The following is a 22077-nucleotide window of genomic DNA, read 5'->3' as shown; positions in this document are numbered from 1 at the left end:
TTCAAGTGCTTTTTTCCCAAATCAAGTGCTTTACTACGAATTGCTACATAGAGACAAATTCAGCAGATGTGTTTTACATTTTAAGCTTCTTGATGAACTTTGCATACCACATGTAGGCGGTGCTCACACTTAGGCCGTACCTTGAAGACAAAAAAAACCTGATGCTAGTAAAAGCAAATTGAAGTACGTGACTCACTAAATGTGACGTACCAGGTGATAATATACTGCAAGTGTTCGTTCCTCAGCGTCACCCTCGTCTGCCCACCGACTGGCCCTCCCGGGATGGTGCTGGCTACAAAACATTAGTTAGGGCGGCAAACAAAAAATCACGTATTAATCGCATCAGAGGTCACGTGACATCACATTACCAAGGTCGGCATCAATGAAAATGGCTTGCGCTCCCGTCGCGTCTGACATTGCTTCCAAGTCGCGGAAATGCCATCGGTTTTTGTCGGGGTCGTTACTGGGCATGAAGGGTTTGCGGGGCTCGGTCAGCCTGACCACTCCGACCACCTCTACCTCATCCTCCACCTGCGTGCACAAATGACAACGCGACCTTCGGTGAGACAAAGGTCGAGGGCTTCGAAAAGAAATACAAGTTCTCACCTGGCCCTTCATTCTGCTTTCTGGTCTCAGCTTCTGCTTGGGGACGTAGCCTCGGTTCACAAGGATGGTGATGCTGACGAAATGAGCTCAATGAAAACAACATTTTCAAATGCATGTATTTTCTCCATTGTTTATTCCACAATTAGCCGTCAATTAATTGAATCAGATCATTTATTTTGAGTGTAATGATACATTTCGTGTGTAGCAGCATTAGCCGCTGTAGAATGATTAGTGTTAAGCTTGAAGGTAGAAATTTCACACCAAAAAACATTTTACTTTACTTTTTTGGTCACTGTTGGTTGGGGATACGACCACTTTAAATTATGACCGGAACTCGTTCGATAGTCGGATGTTACCTGTATTTGGATTTTATTTTCTCATTCGTTGAAGGTGTGCCTTATATATGGAAAAAGTTGAAAATCCACCATTCATTGGGGGTGCACTTTATACTCCGGAAAATCCGCTACATTGTATTCTTAAAAAAAAATGTGTCTTTCATTGAAATTACCCAAGGTCCGTGCAGTGAAAGGGCGTGATGACGTTGGCGCCGACCGTCTCGCCGCTGGACGACAATCGTCCCGCCGTCTTGGCCTCTTTCTCCGGGTCGACGGGTGAACGTGGCAGGACGTACAGTTCCTTGTCGTGCTGGTAGCGGCCGCGCACGCGCACCCGCCGGTACTCCAGCCCCGTCACTTCCAGTGGACTGCACGGGGGAGATGTTGGGTCGGTTGCCGGCCCGCCTCGTTTCCTGCCGAGGTCAACGGGGAGCCCACTTACTCAATCGGAAGAGGAATGGCCTCGGCTGTGCTGAGTCTGTTCAGATCGTCGATCAGCTGTAATTTCCATTGCCGACGCTTCACCTTGATGGAAGTCGAATGAGGAGGAAAAATAATCAGTTATATGACAATCGGACTGTAATTTGATACAACGACATCATTTTCAAAAAGTCCCAAGTGGAAAAAATAGATATAGTTATGTCTACAGGCTCATCAAATGGGGAAAACTGAAGAAATACACCTTTTGATACAATCTTTTTAATGACGGGTAGGATGTCCAAACTAACAGCAATTAAGGTGAGAACAATCCTACTTGAAAATGTGCATAATTATATATTTTAAATCAAATGTAAAAAAAATCATCGGTGAAAAAAATATTTCGTATTGTTTTTTTTTTCATGTTACAGTTTACAAATGGAGTAAATCAAATTTACTTTTTGAAATTCAAAATGTATACATATATAAAATGACTCTTTTTATACATTTTACATTACGTATATGCTTTTTCAAATTAAAATGTATTTTTAGAACCTATTTTCTTTTTTTTTCTTACTATTTTCCTAAAGATGCTCAATAATTTTTGAAAATTGTTTGTTAGAAGTGCGTACCTGCCAGGTGCCAAGGCCAAACGCGGTAGCCGGGATGAGCAGCAGGAACCATTTAAGAAAAGTATCTTCTCCGGTCGCCGCCACCGAATTAGAGGAATGTCGCTGTGCAATCCAACAGACTGGAGAAACAACACAAACTATAAATTAATATTAACATCCCTCTACTACCATTTATACATGAATGAAATTAGATTATATATTTTGTATACAGTACATGGAGCGATTCCAAATTTGGTCTATAGTAATTCCCATGGGAGAGATGCCTAACAACTCTACATATCAATGAACAAGTCTCGGACGCCCCCAGACACATTTTACTTGTAAATGACTTAGTAATAGATATATTTGCCGATCTATCATGGATTTTACATAGTTGGGGCAAGGGGGCTCCCTCGCGCTTAATCATTGACAGATGCCAAAGGCAACATCAGAGTAATACACTGAATAAAATAACAAATAAATTGAAACGTGTTTCAAATGCATTAGCATTACCATCATTTCGTTTGAAGAGAGGCGTTCTGAGCAGGAAAAAATTCCTCTTGGCTTGCACGACATTCGTCTGCAATAAAATTCATCAATCCAAAAAAACCTTGTTTATTTTAAGTATATTTATGAAAACTTACGTGTTTTAAAGAGGTCAATGCTCTGCTGCAGGAAACCAGCAGCGTTTTTAGGGAAAACATATCGAGTACATTAATTACCGGGACAGCTACGTCAGTGACTTGTTACTGTAAGAACAGGGAGTTATTTTGCCGTTACACCTTCCGGTATTTTTATTAAGAATTGTTTCCGGGTCCGTCACCGAAATTTGCCCCCACCCACACGTGTTCGTGGATGCGTTGCATTCCAAATTGAATTACCGCGTTTTCGATGTAAACAAACATAAAAATATATATAAAAACGTCCATTTTTGACATGGATCTCGCGGGAAGGGATTTCTACATTCAGCAATTTGCCAGGAAAGAGTTAAATCAACTGAAGCAGGAACCAAAGAAGAGGCCATTCGGTAACTCTTTTCATGCTTACGTTTTCTTAATGTACAGTTATATGAATTTGAATACATCCCTAATTGTATATGGAAAGCAATGCACTACCTTTTTGGACACACATATTGCATTTCTTTATTTACAAAAGAGGCAGAAGTATAAGCTCCCTGCTTTTATGCACAGCTATTTTGCAGAAAAAAGTACTCTGGCCAAAATAGAAATCCTTTTGCAATTTCTTTACTCATATAAACTATAAAAATTTGTAAATTTAGTTGAGCCTTTTTTTTAACCAGAAGCATTTACCAACAAATCAATCTTTAATGAGGTGACTCTTAGTGCTTATTGTGTTTACACGAGGCGCTTTGATTTCAATGAAGTTTTGGACTAATTCATAAAAGACTGAAAGTGAAGTATTTATCTAATTATTTTAGTTTTGTTTTGACTGACCCAAGAAAATGCCAATGATTTTTTTTGTTTTGTTGCAAGGGTGCAACAAATGTATATAAGTCCACCAATTTCTGTAACAACTTTAAATATCCATATTTATTTGAAACCGCCCACTGACTTTTTCTCTTTTCTCTCAGCTCCATTGAAAGGCCAGAAAGATGGCGGTCCACCACAGAAGAAGAAAACGTGCAAACAGAAGTCATTGAAAAATGACAAGAAACCAAGTGTGACACCTCCAACCAAGTCCGGTCCAAAGTCGGCACACAACGGACACTTGAAAGTGAACACAAAACGCGCAGCGGATATCGCAGGTACATAAACTTGCTCAAACATCACATTTAATTGAAATGGGTGTATGTTTTACTAAAGTCTTACTTTTATTGTTTTCTCAATGATGTTATTTTAATCTTTTATCTTTTCTTACGGCCAACATTACACACATCGACGTGCCTTTTGACCTGATTAGAATGAACCGACTGCTTCCTTCTTGTTAAGGGTTAAATGAGAAGGAGACTTTCTCTGCCTTCAATGTTCTGCGGAAGAGGCTGCGCGAGAAAATCGAAGAGGCCAGAGGACAGGTCTGAAGATGGAGACCGTTGTCCAATTTCTCAATTCATACTTGGCAATAAAGATGATTGTGATTCTGATTTGATCTTTGGCAGGGAGCCCCGAAGAACGCCTTGTCAGAGGCTGTCCGGGCCAAACGGGCCAAGCGGAAACTGGAGCGTGAGCGCAAGAAGCGAAAGAAGAAGGAATTCCAATTGAAGAAGTTGGCCGAAGCTCAAAGCAAGCAGGTTGAGGTGAAGGAGGAAGAGGAGGACGCGCAGAAAGTGACGACGCCGAAGCCCACCGCCAAGCGACAAGAGAGCGCCGTGATCTTCAACGCGGTGGAGACGGTGGAAGAGGAGTACGCGGACAAGGCCCTGAAGAAGAAGGCCAAGAAGCAGCGCGTCAAAGGCCAAATCACGCCGCTGTCCGGGCGCAACTACAAGCAACTGCTGAGCCGGGTGGAAGCGCGCAAAAACAAACTGGACAAAATACGCGAGACGGACGAGGTCAAGGCCCGAGAGGTGGAGGCGAGGATGAAGTGGACCAACGCGCTGTACAAGGCCGAGGGCGTCAAGATCAAGGACGACGAGGACGCGCTGCGCGCCGCCCTGGCCAACAAGGAGAAAGAACGCAAGCGGCGCCAGAAGCGATGGGACCGGCGCAGTCAGACGGTGGTGGAGAAGATGCAAAAGCGGCAAGACAAACGACGCAGGAACATCCAGAAAAAGAAAAGCACCAAACTGGAGAAAAAGAAGAACCAGGCCAGGAAGAAGGGCAGAATTCTTCCCGACGACTTGAAGAAAGTTCCTTAACTCGTCGTGAGCCGCCAGGATGCTTCCCATCATTCATTTGTCCTGAAATGGGCTAACTGCTTTCAAACCATCAACAAAATGATATCAAGTGTCTTTTGCTTTTTGTCACTGCTTGTGCGAGTGTGTGACTGTTTCTCCCAAGTGTATTTTGCGGCGCGTGTATGTTAGCTGGCGTCTCTTGCTCCTTGTGTGTTTATGTGCGGTATTAGCGCGCTACTTTATATTTTGTTTCCATTTCAGTGCGTCTTTTCATGGTTTTTATTTTTTATTAGGTACGTTCGGACAACAAACATTCAATTCATTGTTTATTTTGTATTTATTTTTGATTGAAATGTCCGTTTCCTAGCGACAGTGCTCTGTCGAGTCAGTATGCTAGGAAATCCAGAATCTGGAGACGGACAAGATATCTATTTTTAAGACAAGTCCAAATGCGTTTTTACATTTAATCTTAGTATTCTGGTGGTGGGAGAACGTGCTCTGTATTTTTTTTTAATCATCTCCCGACCATTTTGTCCCACCCATCCGGGAAGTGATTAAAAAACGGGACGACTGCCCACTTGAGTCTGGCTTGCAGCTACGCAAGAAATTAACATGTAAAACCATTCTTTGATTTCAATACATTGAATACGTTTTCCTATTTTAATTTGAACACACCCTTCGAATTGAATGTTTCTTTAACCGATGGGGACACTCCTCAGAACTCTTCGGAAATTCAAGTTACCGTCCCGCAACTCTCCGAGCGTGAAGCAAGGTAAGTGCCGGTGCACGTGATCTTAATCCTTTGCGACCTTTGACCTTTGCATATTTATTTTCCTCTCGTCTTCCTCCTTAACAAGAAAAGCATGTCACGAAGACTAAACGCGAGCAGGACCGAAGGGGTCGACAAAAACGTTTGGTAAGAAACAGAAAAGGTTCGTGTCAACAACGTGTGCAAATGACTTTGATCAACCATAACAAATCATTTGTCAAATATGCTAATATGCATGACATACAGCACAGATGAAATGAATGTCCTCTCGGACCCAGCGTGCAAGGCACTAATAGTTGGCTAACGTGGCTAAAAAAGACATACAATTGACAAGACTATACATGTAATTTCTGAATGTAAAGTGAGGTAGTGTCCGACACATGCAAATGTTTGTTTATTTTGCTTAGCTTTATGACATAATGGTCTGCTCTTTCGTTTTGTTGGCTTCTGATTCATGACGTGACGGCGAGTTACATGTAAAACCAACTTGTGGACTTCAGTCGTATAAATCACCCGCAAAGATCACGCTTGTTATTTGTTTACTCGGTAGATTTGCATTTAGTCTCTGTGCTTAAGGCCTTCCAATAACCAGAGTGTACGCATTTAACCAGGTTTTATAAAGCTCACGTTGTCACGAGTTTTGCTGACGATCATATTTTATCACAAAACGAAGACTCAAAATAAGAATGATGCATAACGTGGCGCTATAGTGAAGTCGCGTAACCGATAATTGAGATCAACCCACGTTATGTAGAATCCCCATTTAAAAACAAATCACGTTGTGATAGAACGCAAATGGTGGCAAAAAAATAACCTAAAAATCTGACGTCCAAGCTGATTTTCTCATCGTGCAGGGTGGAGTTTAGCCAGATGGCGGCAGAATATAACCCTGTCAACCTCGGGCAGGGTTTCCCAGACTTCGCCCCTCCGCAATACATCCAGGATGCCTTCTGTGAAGCCTTGCGTGGCGGTCCCTCCATGCACCAGTACACACGTCCTTTCGTGAGTAGATAAGAATAATAATCATACATTTTATTTCTAAGCGCCTTTCAACACTCTCAAGGTCACTTTACAGTCACAGTTCTTTCTGCGGGTGAGCAGCGGCAGCCACACGTGCCGGGGTTCACTCATCCCGGAAGTAACTCAAATAGTGTAGATAGAAAGCTAGCTAGCTAGCCCGTTATTGTATAGTGAATACATAGCTAATAGATATCCAGATAGCCAACAGCTAGCCGGCCAGACAGCTCCTGTGTTACTGCCGGGTCGAGTGAATGCTGGTGAGAATGGCTGCTGCTGCTCACCCGCACAAAAAAAAATACGTGATTGTAAAGTGTCCTTGCGAGTTCTGAAAGGCGCTTGTAAATGAAATGTATTATTATTATTATGATTATTATTATACAACTAATAGCTATCTAGCTAGCTAATGGATAGCAAATAAATAGCGAATATAGATAGCCAGCTAGACGGCTAATAGCTAGCTAGCTAGCTAATGGATAGTATATAACTAGCGAATAGCCAACAAAAATGTTCAAAATGGTGGCCAAAAATGCTGAAAAACAATGCGTATCCGTTCCACATGATGCACAACAACTCAAAGTGAGAAATAAACCAACAACAACAACAACAACAAAAAGGCTCTTGTCAAAATGTCTTCCTATGCAGTACATAAAGTTTGTCTGTCACTCCACCAGGGTCACCCACGTCTGGTAAATAGTCTGGCCAAATTCTTCAGCGGGATGGTGGGACACCATATTGATCCCATGGAGGACATTTTGGTGACGGTGGGCGCTTACCAGGCCCTCTACTGCGCTTTTCAGGCACTGGTGGATGAAGGAGACGAGGTGCACGTCTCTTTCGTTTCTTTTGTCTCTTTTGTGTCTTTCCCAAAGCGACGGTTGATTTTGGCTGAGTAGTTTTTGTTCCCCCAGGTGATCATCGTGGAGCCTTTCTTTGACTGCTACCAGCCCATGGTCAAGATGGTGGGGGGGAAGGCAGTTTACATCCCTCTCAGGCCGCTAAGTGTATTCATCCGTCTTCTTTACGACTGCTTTATTTCCTGTGAAGGATAGTTGTCCACGTTAAGCGCTTTGTGACAGCTTGAGTTGTTGTTAAAGCGCTATATATAAATCAATATGTATTGTATTGTATTTTTTTAATAATAATTTATTATAGATAAAATGAGGTCTATTTTGTGTAGTTTTAAGGCTTATTTCGTAGAAAATGATGTTTTATGGATTGGATTGGATTGGATATGCCTTTATTAGTCTCACAGTGGAGAAATTTACATTTCATGGGGACCTGGGAAGGGATTATTCTCATTTCTAATGGTTTCCTATGGGAAATTAATGTTTGGAAGACACACTTTTTGCATCACACACGTTTTCTGGGAACCAATTAAGTTTGTAAGGTGAGGTATCACTGCACTATAAATTGGGATGTATTGTATTGTAATCTGGTAGAAAAGCGAAGGCGGGGATGGCGCCTTATCAAGCGGCGACTGGGTCCTGCCCGCTGACGAGCTGGCCAGTAAATTTACACCCCGCACCAAAGCAATCGTCATCAACACGCCCAACAACCCGCTAGGAAAGGTCAGAAGCGGGCGTTTGCCCAAACGGCGGCGTACGCGGTCCTGATTGTCTTTGTGGGCGCGTTCACGCGATTGCAGGTATACAAAAGGCAAGAACTGCAAGCGATTGCCGACCTGTGCGTCAAGCACGACGTGCTGTGTTTCAGTGACGAGGTGTACGAGTGCCTCACCTACGACGGAAACCGCCATGTGAAAATCGGTGAGGGGAAAGACGTCAACGCCCTATGCGCAAATACATACATACGATACGATACATTCAATGATCATCTTTCCTATAATCATGCAAGCGTGTTTGGTTTTATTGACAGCCGGCCTGCCCGGCATGTGGGAGCGCACCGTAACCATCGGTAGCGCGGGAAAGACCTTCAGCGCCACGGGATGGAAGGTGAGCCATCCATCCATCCATCGACCGGGGCTGTTGGGCTTCACTTGTCAGACTGAGAGTGACATTTTACCCCCAAATCTGAACATTTCAGAGAATAGGACTGTTCAGCAGTAAACAGGACTTCTCATCATAATCATCATAAGAATACATTTGATTCCTAAGCACCTTTCAAAACTCTCAAGGTCACTTTACAGTCACTGGATCGGTTTTTCTTTGGGTGAGCAGCGGCAGCCACACGCGCCGGCGTTCACTCAACCCGCAAGTAACCCAAATAGATAAAAAAACTAGCTAGATAGCCAGTCTGCTAGCCAGGAAGCTAACATATAGCCAGCTAGCTAGCTATTAGACACATAATAGACAGCTATCAAGCTAATAGATAGCTAACAGATAGTTAGCTAGCTAGCTAACAGCCAATAGATAGCCAGCCGGCTAGCAGGCTAACGCTAGGTAGTTAATCCATAGCCAGCCAGCTAATGTGAACCGAATCTGCAGAAACAGAATATTTCAATATAATGAATGTCAGTTTTTTTTGAAGGGGCAGACATCATTTATTTTTGTCCAGGTGGGCTGGGCGATCGGTGCTGGACCGCTCCTCAAGCACATGAAGACCATCCATCAGAACAGCGTCTACCACTGTGCCACTGCCGCTCAGGTGACGGTGATCACAACAAAGACAACAGGAAATAGAGCTTCTTTCTTTGATTTGGCGGCTTTTTTTCGTCTGCAGGAGGCGGTAGCTCGCGGCTTTGAGCGTGAGCTGGAACTAATTGGCTCTTCGGACAGTTACTTCCGACAGCTGCCGGCGACGCTGAACCCAAAGCGGGAGAAGCTAGCAAAGTGTCTGCAGAGCATCGGCCTCAGGCCCATTATGCCCCAGGGGGGCTACTTCATGATCGCCGACATCTCCTCAGTCGGTGAGGAAGCAGTGTGGGGCGGGGGGGGGGGGGGGGTATTTGTACTACCAGCAAGTTTTAGTTGGCTGACGAAGCCTCTTGGATGAGAAGCGAAACGTCCGACACCTTCAAAAAAGTACAGCCGACGGCTGAAAAAAACATTTCCATCAATATCATATGAGGTATGACATTGCATATTGTGACCTCAACTTCCTTTTCTCCACAGAGGTCAATTTCAATGACCCAAGCACAAAAGACGAATCCTACGATTTTAGATTTGTCAAGTGGCTCATTAAAGAAAAGGTAAATTCAACATTTTTATTGATTGACTTTGATTTTTTTTTTTCCCCTCATCGATCGGAATCATTGATCTCTCGCCAGGGTAAAAGATTGTAATAATAATAATAATACATTTCATTGAAAAGCGCCTTTCAAAACTCTCAAGGTCACTTTACAGTCACAGGATAAGATTTTCTGCGGGGAAGCAGCGGCAGCCACACGCGCCAGCGTTCATTCAACCCGGAACAACTCAAATAAATAAAAAGCTATCTAGCTAGCTAATAGATAGCAGGCAAGCTAGCTAGCTAATAGATAGCTCGCTAGCTAGATAGCTAATAGATCGCCAGCCAACTAGCTAGCTAACAGACATCTCCCTTTGAGTTTTTTTACAGTAAAATGGTCTAATCGGGGTTTTATCGATGGGCTGTTTCCACAGGGCTTGGGGACAATACCAGTGTCGGCCTTCTTTAGTCCCGAGCACGCCAAAGATTTTGACAAATATATCCGATTCTGCTTCATCAAGGTAAAACAAGCTATGATATTTCTTTTCAATTGATTCTTTGGTGTCAATGATTGAATATTTTTTTTGTTGTCAATCCAAAAGGAGGACTCCACCCTGGAAGCGGCAGAGGCCATCCTGAGAAAGTGGAAAGCTCCACGTGACGTTTGAGCTCACTTCCTACACTAGCGCTCAATTGATTCAGTGAACACCATGCAGCTAGATTTATAGTTTTGTGCAATATTCTATTCTGGGGTGAAAATTCCAACAGTCAAACGTACTCACGTTTACATACCGCCAGTTAAGGTTAATCCTGAAATTTCACTGCAAAGTCCAATATCCCAAATTTAATGTGTGTTGTGCGTTTAAGCAAAACGTGGTCACTATCCGAGCCTTTTTTTGTCACTCCAGTAGATTTTGTTTCCTTTGTTTGTCCGTAGGTGCCATCGCTCATGCCAGCAGACATTTAAACAGCTTCTTCTTTCCCCGTCGCCATTAACTCTTTGAACACTAGCCCAAATGGAATTGTATAGTGCCTCTTTGCAATTTTTTTGCTGATGATACTAGTGCAGCGTGTTTGACCGGAAACAAATTCCTTGAGCAAATACTGAACCGCCGCAGTTGCACCTGGTGCTCCGTCAAGTATGTGAATTCTGTCAGGGTTAATGTGGTAACTCTTTTAAGTACCCATTTTCCACCATTTTAATCCAATGTGAATGAAACACTTTGAAGTATTAGTGCATCCCTCATGAAATGTGGTTATGTTTGGTTTCTGATTGATGAAAATAAATCAACCTTTATTTGATGATTTCTGCTACAGTGTGGACACGATTGACTTAATACCACCGCCATTATCTGTTAATTAAAGAAACCATTAATACAAACAAAAACACAATCTAACAGCACAATACTACCCCTTTATTTATTATTATTAAATGTATTATTATTCATATACGATTTTTAGCACAATTATAAAACTCCATGCGAAGAACAAGACGACGACGAAGAAGACAAATAAACGTAGACGAAGAAGAAACCCCGGAAGTGTAAAGAGGTCACGTGTCGTCGTCAACATGTCGCCAGGCGTCCCCGCAAAGAGACCAAAAACAGCCTCCCAGGTCCTAAATACACCGAACCGCTACTAAATAACCATACAATAAGCTCCCGCGTGTTTTCTTAACTTGACATTGTGTTTTACCTTTGTGTTCAGCCGCAGGAAAGGGTGGACTGGAAGAAAAGGAAAACCCTACGTGAGTAAACAGCATCGTGTTAAATGTTGTGCTAAAAGAATGTGTGGACACTACTTTTTTATTTACATATATTGCTGCTTTATTTCCTGTATATGATAGTTGTCCATGTTACGCGCTTTGTTACAGTTTCAGCTGTTGTTAAAGCGCTATATAAATCAATATGTATTGTACGTCTGCGTCTCTCAGTCGTACGGGAGCGGTCCATCCATCGATAAGAAGGTTTCTTCAGCCGTCATGTGTACTTTTTGAAGGTGTCGGACGTTTCGCCTCCTATCCAAGAGGCTTCGTCAGCGAACTAAAGTCTGACCGGTCGTATCGGCCCTATTTATATCCGGCGCCGCCATGTCTGGACATTAGGGATATATAAATAGGGCCGATACGACCGGTCAGACTTTAGTTAGCTGACGAAGCCTCTTGGATAGGAGGCGAAACGTCCGACACCTTCAAAAAAAGTACAGACGACGGCTGAACAAACCTTCTTTCTCATCAATATGTATTGTATAATTAATGTGTAATGTTGCTGACTAAAAACGTGCTGCGCGTGATAGACTCTTTCATCTAAAAGTGTCACGGGTATTCAAACTTTGTATTCAAGTAAAAGGAAATTACTTGCACGCTTTGAAGAAAAGACTGGTCAAACATACTTGAAATAAACAAACAAGAATTAAGAAGTGTGCCTGTAATTAGCATTTTGATATGAAAATGTGCAAAACCGTCTGTGCGCACATATAAACATGCGCTTATGATGATCAACTTTATGTATCTGACAGGTGAGAAATTCCCAAGTCACAGCAGAAAAGTTATGAAATGACTATTTCGTGAACAGACATACTTGATCAATATTAATAATGTGTTCATTGAGCGTCCAAACAGTATTTTATAGGGCATTGTTTTTAGTTTTCTACTCTTTGGTAATTGAAAGAGAAATGTTGCCGCATCATTTTTCTTGTCGCTGGCAATGCCGAGTAGTCAAGGATGCCAAGAAGCAGAGGAGAGAGGCCAAACTGATCAAACAGCTGGAGAAACAGAAACGACAAGAGGCCGCTGTGAAGGAAAAAGTCGAGGAGAAACACAACAACAAAGGTACTAAAAAAAAAAAATCACCCACGGGATCGAGTTTTTAAAGACCTGCATAAGCCACTTCATTAAAACACTTCAATAATATGTTCCCTTTAAAATGGTCTTTTTTTTTTTGTAAGGGCGAGCGTACACGGTGAGCGTGGCTTTGCCGGGCTCGGTTCTGGACAACGCTCAGTCAACCGAACTGCGCACGTACCTGGCGGGACAGATCGCTCGGGCCTGCGTCATCTACTGCGTGGATGAGATTGTCGTGTTTGACGAGCAAGGCAATGATGTCAAGTGAGGAGTTCGTCCGAGCTGGAAAAAAATACCCCGATCGCAAAAAGTCATTCAGATTTTGTGCGTGCGCGTGTGTGTTTTTTTTTTTTTCTCCTCTTATCTGTAGGAGCGTGGAAGGTGAATTTAAAGGAATCGGAAAGAAGGGACAAGCGTGCGTTCAGCTGGCCAGAATACTCCAATACCTGGAGTGTCCCCAGTGAGTATGGAGACAACGTGCACTGTGAACATTTGTCCATTGTTATCGATCAGTAACGCCAATTTCCCAATTTGCGCAAGGTATCTGCGCAAAATGTTCTTCCCGAAGCATCAAGACTTGCAGTACGCAGGTACGCAATAGGATTTCGCCACATTTTTAGCATTCTTATGATGGCTTCAATCCGAGTTTGGTATGGCCCGTAGGACTGCTGAACCCATTGGACAGTCCCCACCACATGAGAATCGACGAGGAATCGGAATACCGTGAAGGCATCGTCCTGGATCGGCCCAGCAAAGCGGGCAAAGGTTCTTATGTCAACTGTGGAATGAGGAAGGTAAGGACCAGGAGCCGTCGCCGGAAGACTTGAGCAAAATCGGCAACCTTTTGGCTCCACCGACAGGAAGTGAAGATCGACAAAAAGCTGCAGGCGGGATTGCGAGTCACTGTGCATCTCAACGCCACGCAGACCCAAGGTGACAAATAGTCACAAATGTTTGTTTGAAGATGTCACGTCACGTCACGTCACGTGGGTGTGTTTTGTCACATAGAGAGCAAATCGTACAAAGCGGCGGTGGTGCCTCCTCACATCCCCACGACGGAAGGAGGCCTTTACTGGGGCTACAGCGTCCGCTTGGCGTCCTGTCTCAGTAAGTGTATTCCTCAAACTTGAAAAGTGCTGGCCCAAAAATGGACATGCATCGATACCTCGGCTTTAGCTCACCAACTTTTCAAAGCCTTACCAACGTTCAATTTGCCAGAATATAATCTTTGCATAGCAAGGAGTTTTCAACGGATGAACACCAAACCACTGGCTGGCTGGCAGACTAGTTTTCCACCCCTCCGTCCATGATGAATGACATATTTTCAAATGTTTTCCATACATTATGAGGCACGTGGTCTGCTTTAGAAAAAAAATCCTTTCTATTTGGTGCGCCTTATATTGCAGAATATACGGTAATTTTCTTACAGACGATATTTTGTTTCCATAGGCGCAGTATTCACCGAAAGTCCCTACAAGGACGGCTACGACGTGAGCGTCGGGACGTCGGAAAAAGGCAGCAGCGTTGACGACGCCTCGCTGCCTCCATTCAAGTAGATAAAACCCGCCTGTCGCAATTGTCCACTCGTCCCCGTTTGCTCTTTCTCATCCGCCACGTTTGTAGGCATCTCCTGGTGGTCTTTGGAGGTCTCCGGGGACTGGAAGCCAGTCTAGATGCCGACCCGAACTTGGACGTGACGTGTCCCAGTGTCCTTTTTGACCTTTACCTCAACACTTGTCCCGCCCAGGGCAGCCGCACCATTCGCACAGAGGTGAGACAAAACCTGCTAGATACGGCTAACATCCGACTTACGGCCGGCTCAACTTACGACCACCTGTACTTGCGACCGTGACCTCCAGACCCTATTTTTAAAATGTGCATTCTACGCCTGGCGGCGCTAGCAGGCCGGCAACGCGTACGACAATTTTGGCCAGCCGGCGTGTCACACACTCGCACAGCAATCGACCGTGTGATGGCACCGGTCATTTAGCCTCCGAGTCTCCATTCAACATTTGGAATGGATTTCGACGGAACGGAACTCGGTCGTGAGTCAGATGTTACCTGATGATGACCCAGTGCCATTGTAAACACACTGGGTCTTCTTTTCACGCAGGAGGCCATTTTGATCTCCATGGCAACGCTAAGGCAGAAGATAGCAGCCGCCATTTCCAGTGCTTAAAAGGTGTCACCAATCCCTTTTTACGATGATGATTTTTTTGCATTCCCAGTTCCGTGTTTTTTGACAGCAACTTTCCATGGGGCCCGTTTTACAGTGCAGTGTGTTGCTAGGCAAACTTTTGTGGTCCTTTTTGGCTTTTTTTCCCTCACCGGGACAAATTTGGTGTACTTAAGAGGGCAACTCGGCATGACCGTCAAAGTCTCAAAGTGAATACTAGTTGTCAACTGCACGCTATTCACGTCATGCTAATTAAGATCTCGCCCTTTTTAATCTGCGCAATTAGAACTGAGAAAGAAACAACGAATCAAGACAAAATAAATAAAAAAAAAACACCAATGTAGCATTTAAATCAATATGATCTTTATTCCCGCCGAGTCAACAAAACCTTTGCGTTCACATGTCAAACGAATCAAGCGAGTTGTGCCAAAAGTCCCTGAGGGCTCTTACCCAGCACGCCTTTCTCTAGCCTTAAATGGCCCCGATGATCCAAGAAGTCGCTTTTCATTTGAAACATTGAGTCCAGGATAGCTTTTGCCATTAGGAAACACCAGCGTGCACTTTTCTTGTGATTATTTTTTCAACGTCTTTTTTAATGTCGGGAAGAATAAATGCGTCATCGTGGGAGGAACATTTCAAGATCGTTTTTGAAAATATTCCAAATTGGAAAGTTGACATGGGAATTGGCTGGGAATTTTAAAGCAAGGGACAATGACAATTTCATTTGGTCATAAGCGGACAAGCAAAATAAAAGGGCTACCCTTGCCCACCTGCTCGGGCATCATAGATTTTTACAATTTAACTCGTTCACTGCCAATCACAAATTTATTCGGGAATTGAAAATATGACGGCGCGCCATTTCTGAATGTAGTCGGGTTTTGTTGTTTTTTTTTTTTTCATGCTTGGGTGCCGATAAAGCGCTGGCCATGGCCTCTGGCAATGTTTTTTCTTTTCCACAAGGGGGCAGTATTCACCTTTTTCCCCATATTAGCGCTTTGTTCTAGCTTCAGCTGTTGTTCAAGCACTATATAAATAAATACAGTAAAGTCTCGTTATATCGATAGTACTGCTTATTTCGATACTATTTCTATGAACGCAAGGAGAAAATTTACATGCCGCAGGATCGGATATATCCATAGTCCGGTTATATCAATATTTTTTACGACTCCCGAGAATATCGATATAACGAGACTTTACTGTATGTATTGCATTGTATTTTGGACAGCTGCCCTCATTTCAAACTTATATAACTCCAGGCGCATATCGTTTAGGGATTAACTCTTTTTTTCTGATGAAAGAAGAGAGTAAGGTTTCTAACGCTGAATTGAATGTTGATGTCGTCCGAAAACTCCATGTTCTGTGGGTCCTGCAATTTGAATGAAAATGACAAAAACCCTGGCACTGGAGTGGACGCATTTCTGCACGTCGTTTGGCAGTGAATGAGTTAAAAAAAGTGCAGATGTGAAGTAAAAAAAGGATTTCAATGAGGAAAATGACGAGTGAAATTTGGCCTTGAAGTCAAGTTGCGACTGTAGCACATTTTCTCCCACGGAAAGTTTCCAATGTACCAAATTCCTAAATTTGCAAGCCTCATCTTCAATACATAAAAGGTACAAATACTGCAAACGTGCTTAAAAAAAATACAAATCAAATGAAATCACAGACGCAACAACCAGAAAAACATTCAGTGTGTCAGTAGTCGTGTGTTTTTTCCACAAAGAAATGCCTGAAAGTGGATGGCATCCCATCATTCGTTTTCCTCCAGGAAATGATGTCACCACGCGGGATGAGCGAAGGTGATGTTGTAGTGATGCGCCCAGCGTCCGAAGACTTGCTTTTCCGTGATGAAGCGGTGATGGCTTCCTTTTTGGTTGTTTTGGTTCTGTATGTACGTCAGGCACTCGTCAGAACCCCGCGGGCTGTAGTAGTGATACGGCAACTTCTTGGATCCCGTCCGGTTCCTGAAAAAAGAAGCTCGCTCAAAGAAATCCGCCATTTTGGGGTTTTTTTTTCGACTCACCCGCAATAATTGGGCGGAACCATCCCGTAGACTTTGACGTTGTCGCATATTTCGATTGCAATCACCATGGTGAACCAGCCCGTGCTCAGCCACGACTTGGATTTTTGCCTAAACAAAAAGAAAAAAAAAAAAAAACAGAGGCGACGTCACGCGTTCACTTCGCTCATTCACAAATGTATTCGGGAATTGAAAATATGGCAAAGAGCGCCATTCCCAGGTTTTGTTTTTTCTCCTTTGGGTGCCGATAAAGCGCTGGCCATGGCCTCTGGCAATGTTTTAAATTTGTGAATGGCACTGAATCGGTTAACAGATGTGCTAATAATGTGTGACAAAGTCATTAATAATAATACATTTAAATTCTAAGCGCCTTTCCAAACTCTCAAGGTCACTTTCAGTCACAGGATAAAGAAGGCTAGCTGTTGTATAGCGAATGAACAGCTTCTTGCCCCAAGCCATTAACTCTTTCAACACTAGTTAAAATGGAACTGTATAGTGCCACTTAGCAGTTTTTTTGACGACGATACTAGTGCAGCGTGTTCTACCGGAAACAAATTCCTTGTGTGTTCTACATACTTGGCAATAAAGATGATTCTGATTCTGATAAATAACTAAGAGATAGTCAATAGCTAGCCAGCTAGCTAATAAAAAGCTTGCATGTTATTGCATTGTATTTTGGACAGCCGCCCTCATTTCAAGATCATATAACTCCAGACCCATATATGAGAGTACCGTATTTTTCGGTGAGTAAGGTGCACCCAAAGGCCTCCATTTTCTCCATTCTCTACTGTAGCGCCTTATCATGTGATGTCCCATATATTTGGAAAACCTTTTTTTCATTTATTGAAGGTGCGCCTCATAGTTGGGTGCGGTTTAAACACCGGAAACTACTGTCATTCTGTGCCTTTATTTGATGGGAGTGACAAGTATAGGAGATTCTCAATTGTAATGCGAGGTTAGTGCAGCTAGCGGATTACTGTAAGACCGCCCCCAACAAGCCCACCTGTCTCGTCCCGTCTCCAACTGGAAGAGCTTGTCGAATCGGTGCATTTTCTCAGGCGCCACGGTAAAGCACTGCACCTCCTTATAGGCGGCGCCGATCCTCTGAATTGATCTGTACACCGTCGCCTTTGAGTCCTTTGTCATTTTGTTTGGGGGTCCCCAGAAAATGATGGTGGGCCGGCCGCCGTCGGCGCCCGCCGCCAGAAACTGATTGGGGCGGCGGACCACCCGGTACAAGCTGGAATGGGCCACCACCCGCAAGGTGGTGCGCTTGCCCACGTCGGCCTCGTAGCCCGCGGTCGGGGCGTCGTTCATGCGGATCACGCACTCGCTGCTTTCGATCTCTTCGCCCGCTCCAGTGGCCAAAAGGTGGCTGGAGCTGCTGACCAGGGCGCAGTCGTGGCAGCGTCGGCTCATTCTCTGCGCTCCGCAACCAACAGTGGCAAACGAGAAAAGCAAACAAAGTAAAGGCCTTTTTTTTTTTTACCGCGTGTGTCAAATTTCTACCTTGAAGCTTTACGCTAATTGTTATTCTAATCAAAATAAATGATCTGACTCAATTAATTGACGGCTAATTGTGGAATAAACCATTCAGAAAATACAAGTAACGTCCCATTGACCACCGAGTTCCGTTCTGACCAAACGGTCGTAAGTCGAAATTCATTCAAAATGTATGAATGAATGAATCGAGATTCTGAGGCTAAATGACTGGCAAAGTCCCCCCTCTGGTGCCACCTTGAGCCAAAATTGTCGTACGCGTTGCCGCCCTGCTAGCACGTTGCAGTGCCAGGCGTAGAATTAAAATGTACAAAATAGGCACTGGAGGTCACGGTCGTAAGTGGAATGTTACCTGTATTCAATCGCTTTTAGTAAAAGTGAATTAGTGAAATATCTCCAAAGAAAATAAGTACGAGTATGTGTTTGGACTTGGTTCGTTTTGATCGCTAACACGTTAGCCGCGCTTACCCCGTCGCCGTAGACCGGCACGTAGTCACCTTTGGTGGCCCACGTCTTGAGGTTTGTGGGTTTGGGCGTGTGGTTTTTAGCCATGCGGAAGGGCACGAAGGCCGCCCGGCCGCCGCCGGAGAAGCCCGAGCCGGAGAAGCCGCAGCCGGAGCCGTACAAGATGAACAACGTCATCGGGACGAAGACGGCCGCCGCGATAGCCAACCGCCGGGTCACCGTTCCCGCCTGACGACACCAAAGTGCGGGTCATTGATATCGTTCCAACACTTTTACGTCTTATGTTTTCAATGGAATTCATATCGATGACATGTTTTATTATTAGTCCGCGGAAGTCTATAATAGCGCTATTAGCATTCACGCTAGCCGGCGCAACCGCGGGCTCAGACTTGCTTTTTTATGCACATTTGCTTCCGTGAACATTCATTATGGCCACCAGACCAACCAGACTGTCGAGCAGCCCCGCATATCCATTTCCAGTCTTAGAATTGATCGTATTTTTGATACATTTCACGTTCTGTGCACGATGCGGCCTTCAGCAACGTAGGTGGGCGGGCGTAAGAAGTCATTTTTGTGCATTTTTCTTGCTGGTGTTTTTGTTTTGCTGTGTTTACTAATATTGCTATGTATGCCATTTCAAATATTAGAGCCTTCTCACGTTGGGCAGGTCAACGAAGAAACTAAGACCGAATGCAAGTAAGCCATGTCTCCTATTAAATGGTGAAAGGCGATTTTAATATTTCAAGCTAAACATACAGAAAAGTTGAGTGTGACCCAAGCGTTTTTCAATCTAAAAATGTACCCCCTCTAAAAGTGCTTCCAAAAATTGTGACAAAGTCCAAAATGCATTTTTCAATAAACAGGGCCAAAATGCCAACATTAAAAACAACTTGATCGGAAAAAATACATCTGCAAAAAGCTGCGTTTACAAATGATAAATGTATGATCACCCCCTTTGCCCCCCCCCCCTAATTAAATGTGTATTATTGATTAGACCTGCGCATTTCCACCGGAAATAGATCACCGCGAATTGATGGTGCTTGTTTGTATTATGCCCTCACCCCCCTCACCCCCTTTCCTCCCCCCGATCGTGCACAAGAGTGACGAGGGCCACACCCAAAGCCCCTCCGCGTGCGCCGCGCGTGTCCTACCTGGAATGCCATACTTTCAGGTGTGCGTAATCACGCCGTCTTTGGTGGTCCTGCAGCATATGTGGGGAACAGGAAAGAGTGGGGGGGGCATAATATATTGAACGGCTCATATTCTCCACAAGTCAATTCCGATCAAGCCACTCCTCCAGTCCACATCCTCTCATCCGTCGTCGTGTTCTATCTCACCCCCCCCCCCCCCCCCAAATAAAAAATTATGAATCTGGGACATGAAGTAAAATAGGAGACATTACCATGTTACTCACTCAGCCCCCCCACGATCGACTCGTTTGTCCCTCGAGTGACATTCCGGCCAAGCTTAAGAAGGTTGTTTTTCCCTCTGAGGTGTCAGAAGGTAAATTGCGAGCTAGCGACGCCTCGTCGGCTTCTCATGCTGCTGTTGTTGTTATTGTTGTTTTGTCGGGACGAGGTAGCTCAAGCTTACACGCTGCTTGCTGCTGCGTCCACCACCACCAGCAGCAGCTGCAGCGGCAAGAAGTCCATCTTGCAGCAATTGCGACACTCGCTCGGTGACGTCAGCGGACGGACAGGGTCGGAGCTGTCTCGCAGACCCCCTCCCCTCCTCAACACTCGCAACCCCGTCCTTTCATTACACAAAGTAGTTTTCTATCTTTTATTATGAATCGAAATACCTCCACCCCCCCCCTTCGTCTCAGTGACTGCTCATATCAAATTAGTGATGGGAATTCCGTCTCTTTTCAGAGATCCGGTTCTTTTGGCTCGGCTCACTAAGAAGATCCGGCTCCCAAATGACTTCTCAGTCTTTTGCTTTTTTCGGCTTAAATTAACTAGCAAAAAACACGTACAATTATGTGAAACACGAATTACGAATTACTACATTTATATGGCTTGATTCATAAGTGCGCAGAGAGCATCCGCTAACTTTCACTTTCGTCTGATGCTCAGCTGTCACTCATTCCCTTTCATATTAATAATGCTATCATACAACAAGTACAAGTATATAATAATAACAGCATAATGTGCTAACATTTGTGTACCTGTCTGTACCTGTCTCCGCTGCTCAAATGGCTCCAAAAGAGTCAATGTGTTTTTGTAACCCCTGCCCCTTCCCACTGCTGCGTGTGTCTGTAATTCTCCCCTTCCTCCTCTGCCGCGGATCTTGACCGATCACGTGCGGCTTTGACCGAAGAAGACTGGGGCCGGGACAACAACAACAACAACAACAACAACAATAAAGTCGGCTCCCATTTCCGGCTCCCTTGGTTCACTTCAGAGATCTGGCTCTGAGAACAAGCGGGTTCTTCGAGCCGGATCTCTGAAGTGAACCAAGAGAGCCGGTCATGAATTGAATTTTCGGAAGTCCTCGCAGAGTCTTTCGTCCTTCCACAAACAAATTGAATGACTTACCCTATGAGATTCAGCCGCGTGTGTTTTACATGATCACACCGCGTTCTTGAAGAACCTGTTAAGCTGGTGGCCAACATTGTCAACCGTTCTCACGCTAAAAAAAACAATCAATCAAACATAAAAAAAAATATATATAGATAATAATCGTGTAGTCCAGATAGTGATGGATGTTCCCACACGAGAACCCGCGTGGTAATAAGAGAGGCAAGGCACCCACCAAACTGTTGCAAACAACAAAAACAACGTCAACCCAAAGCAGCAGAAAGAATGTTGACCTTCAAGCACTTCCTTCCTTCCTCCATTGGCTCCCGCATGTGACAAAAACTTATAACTGATAATAATCCATTTCATTTCTAAGCGCCTTTCAAAACTCTCATGGTCACTTTAGTCTCAAAATGTTCAACTTGTGTTATCAGTGACATAAAACTACATATTTATGGCATCTATTAGCTATATAGCTAGCTAGCTAACTAGCTATTTGAGTCAGGAAACATATTAGCCATTTATTAGCTAGCTAGCTTTCTATCTTTTTAAGTTATTCTGGGTTGAGTGAACACTGGCGCATGTGGCTGCCGCTGCTCATCCACAGAAAAACTGATCCTGTGACTAAAGTGACCTTGAGAGTTTTGAAAGGCGCTTAGAAATCAAATGTATTATTATTATTCGCTAGCTATTAGCTATCTATTCGCTATCTATTCGCTAGCTATTAGAAGTCTATTTGCTACCGATTAGCTATCTATTCGCTAGCTAGCTAGCTTGTTATCTATTCGCTAGCTAGCTTGCTATCTATTTGAGTTACTTCCGGGTTGAGTGAACGATGGTGCGTGCACGCGATGCATTCAAAGACACTCGTTCTTGCCGT

At 44.0% G+C, this 22077-nt stretch overlaps 5 protein-coding genes across 13 annotated transcripts; 3 read left to right on the top strand and 2 right to left on the bottom strand.

Annotated features, from left to right (window-relative positions):
* Positions 1-6: 6 nt before the first annotated feature.
* On the bottom strand, positions 7-2740 carry surf1 (SURF1 cytochrome c oxidase assembly factor). Of its 2 annotated transcripts, none has more exons than XM_089020646.1 (9): positions 2614-2740; positions 2483-2549; positions 1991-2109; positions 1384-1466; positions 1115-1309; positions 607-679; positions 369-531; positions 211-292; positions 7-140 (listed from the first exon to the last, which is right to left on the bottom strand). In XM_089020646.1, exons 1-9 carry the CDS (start codon positions 2671-2673, stop codon positions 74-76), a joined length of 909 nt encoding a protein of 302 aa, XP_088876772.1. In that variant the 5' UTR covers positions 2674-2740; the 3' UTR covers positions 7-73. The 2 variants fall into 2 exon arrangements, with proteins under 2 accessions (XP_088876772.1, XP_088876774.1); XM_089020648.1 differs by having other exon boundaries at positions 211-288.
* Positions 2741-2793: 53 nt separating this feature from the next.
* On the top strand, positions 2794-5433 carry surf6 (surfeit 6). The gene is made up of 4 exons (XM_089019929.1): positions 2794-2996; positions 3561-3734; positions 3919-4001; positions 4086-5433. Exons 1-4 carry the CDS (start codon positions 2906-2908, stop codon positions 4782-4784), a joined length of 1047 nt encoding a protein of 348 aa, XP_088876055.1. The 5' UTR covers positions 2794-2905; the 3' UTR covers positions 4785-5433.
* kyat1 (kynurenine aminotransferase 1) lies at positions 5398-10419 on the top strand. Of its 5 annotated transcripts, none has more exons than XM_089019925.1 (13): positions 5398-5535; positions 5621-5679; positions 6387-6534; positions 7224-7373; positions 7461-7553; positions 7992-8120; positions 8198-8318; positions 8428-8504; positions 9067-9156; positions 9232-9418; positions 9624-9700; positions 10113-10199; positions 10281-10419. In XM_089019925.1, the coding sequence occupies exons 2-13, from the start codon at positions 5627-5629 to the stop codon at positions 10344-10346; spliced, it is 1278 nt and encodes a 425-aa protein (XP_088876051.1). In that variant the 5' UTR covers positions 5398-5535; positions 5621-5626; the 3' UTR covers positions 10347-10419. The 5 variants fall into 5 exon arrangements, with proteins under 5 accessions (XP_088876051.1, XP_088876049.1, XP_088876053.1 ...); XM_089019923.1 differs by having other exon boundaries at positions 7446-7553; XM_089019924.1 differs by having other exon boundaries at positions 5514-5535; positions 5626-5679; positions 7446-7553.
* Positions 10420-10676: 257 nt separating this feature from the next.
* spout1 (SPOUT domain containing methyltransferase 1) lies at positions 10677-16379 on the top strand. The gene is made up of 13 exons (XM_089019928.1): positions 10677-10817; positions 11140-11293; positions 11386-11425; positions 12395-12508; positions 12625-12784; positions 12891-12980; positions 13061-13110; positions 13184-13314; positions 13381-13453; positions 13529-13627; positions 13970-14072; positions 14144-14291; positions 14634-16379. Exons 2-13 carry the CDS (start codon positions 11249-11251, stop codon positions 14697-14699), a joined length of 1119 nt encoding a protein of 372 aa, XP_088876054.1. The 5' UTR covers positions 10677-10817; positions 11140-11248; the 3' UTR covers positions 14700-16379.
* Positions 15038-21890, bottom strand: st6galnac6 (ST6 (alpha-N-acetyl-neuraminyl-2,3-beta-galactosyl-1,3)-N-acetylgalactosaminide alpha-2,6-sialyltransferase 6). 4 transcript variants are annotated; one of them, XM_089019933.1, is made up of 6 exons: positions 21216-21890; positions 19830-19879; positions 18682-18906; positions 17717-18135; positions 16717-16824; positions 15038-16657 (listed from the first exon to the last, which is right to left on the bottom strand). In XM_089019933.1, exons 2-6 carry the CDS (start codon positions 19839-19841, stop codon positions 16471-16473), a joined length of 951 nt encoding a protein of 316 aa, XP_088876059.1. In that variant the 5' UTR covers positions 19842-19879; positions 21216-21890; the 3' UTR covers positions 15038-16470. The 4 variants fall into 4 exon arrangements, with proteins under 4 accessions (XP_088876059.1, XP_088876060.1, XP_088876061.1 ...); XM_089019934.1 differs by lacking the exon at positions 21216-21890 and adding an exon at positions 20846-21178; XM_089019935.1 differs by lacking the exon at positions 21216-21890 and adding an exon at positions 20093-20831.
* Positions 21891-22077: the final 187 nt, after the last annotated feature.

Source organism: Hippocampus bargibanti, linkage group LG18 (assembly GCF_051943395.1).
Source record: "Hippocampus bargibanti isolate YZ-2025 linkage group LG18, ASM5194339v1, whole genome shotgun sequence".
Lineage (NCBI taxonomy): Eukaryota > Metazoa > Chordata > Actinopteri > Syngnathiformes > Syngnathidae > Hippocampus > Hippocampus bargibanti.
The sequence above is the reverse complement of the archived record's forward strand: the minus strand, read 5'-3'. Positions and strand labels throughout refer to the sequence as shown.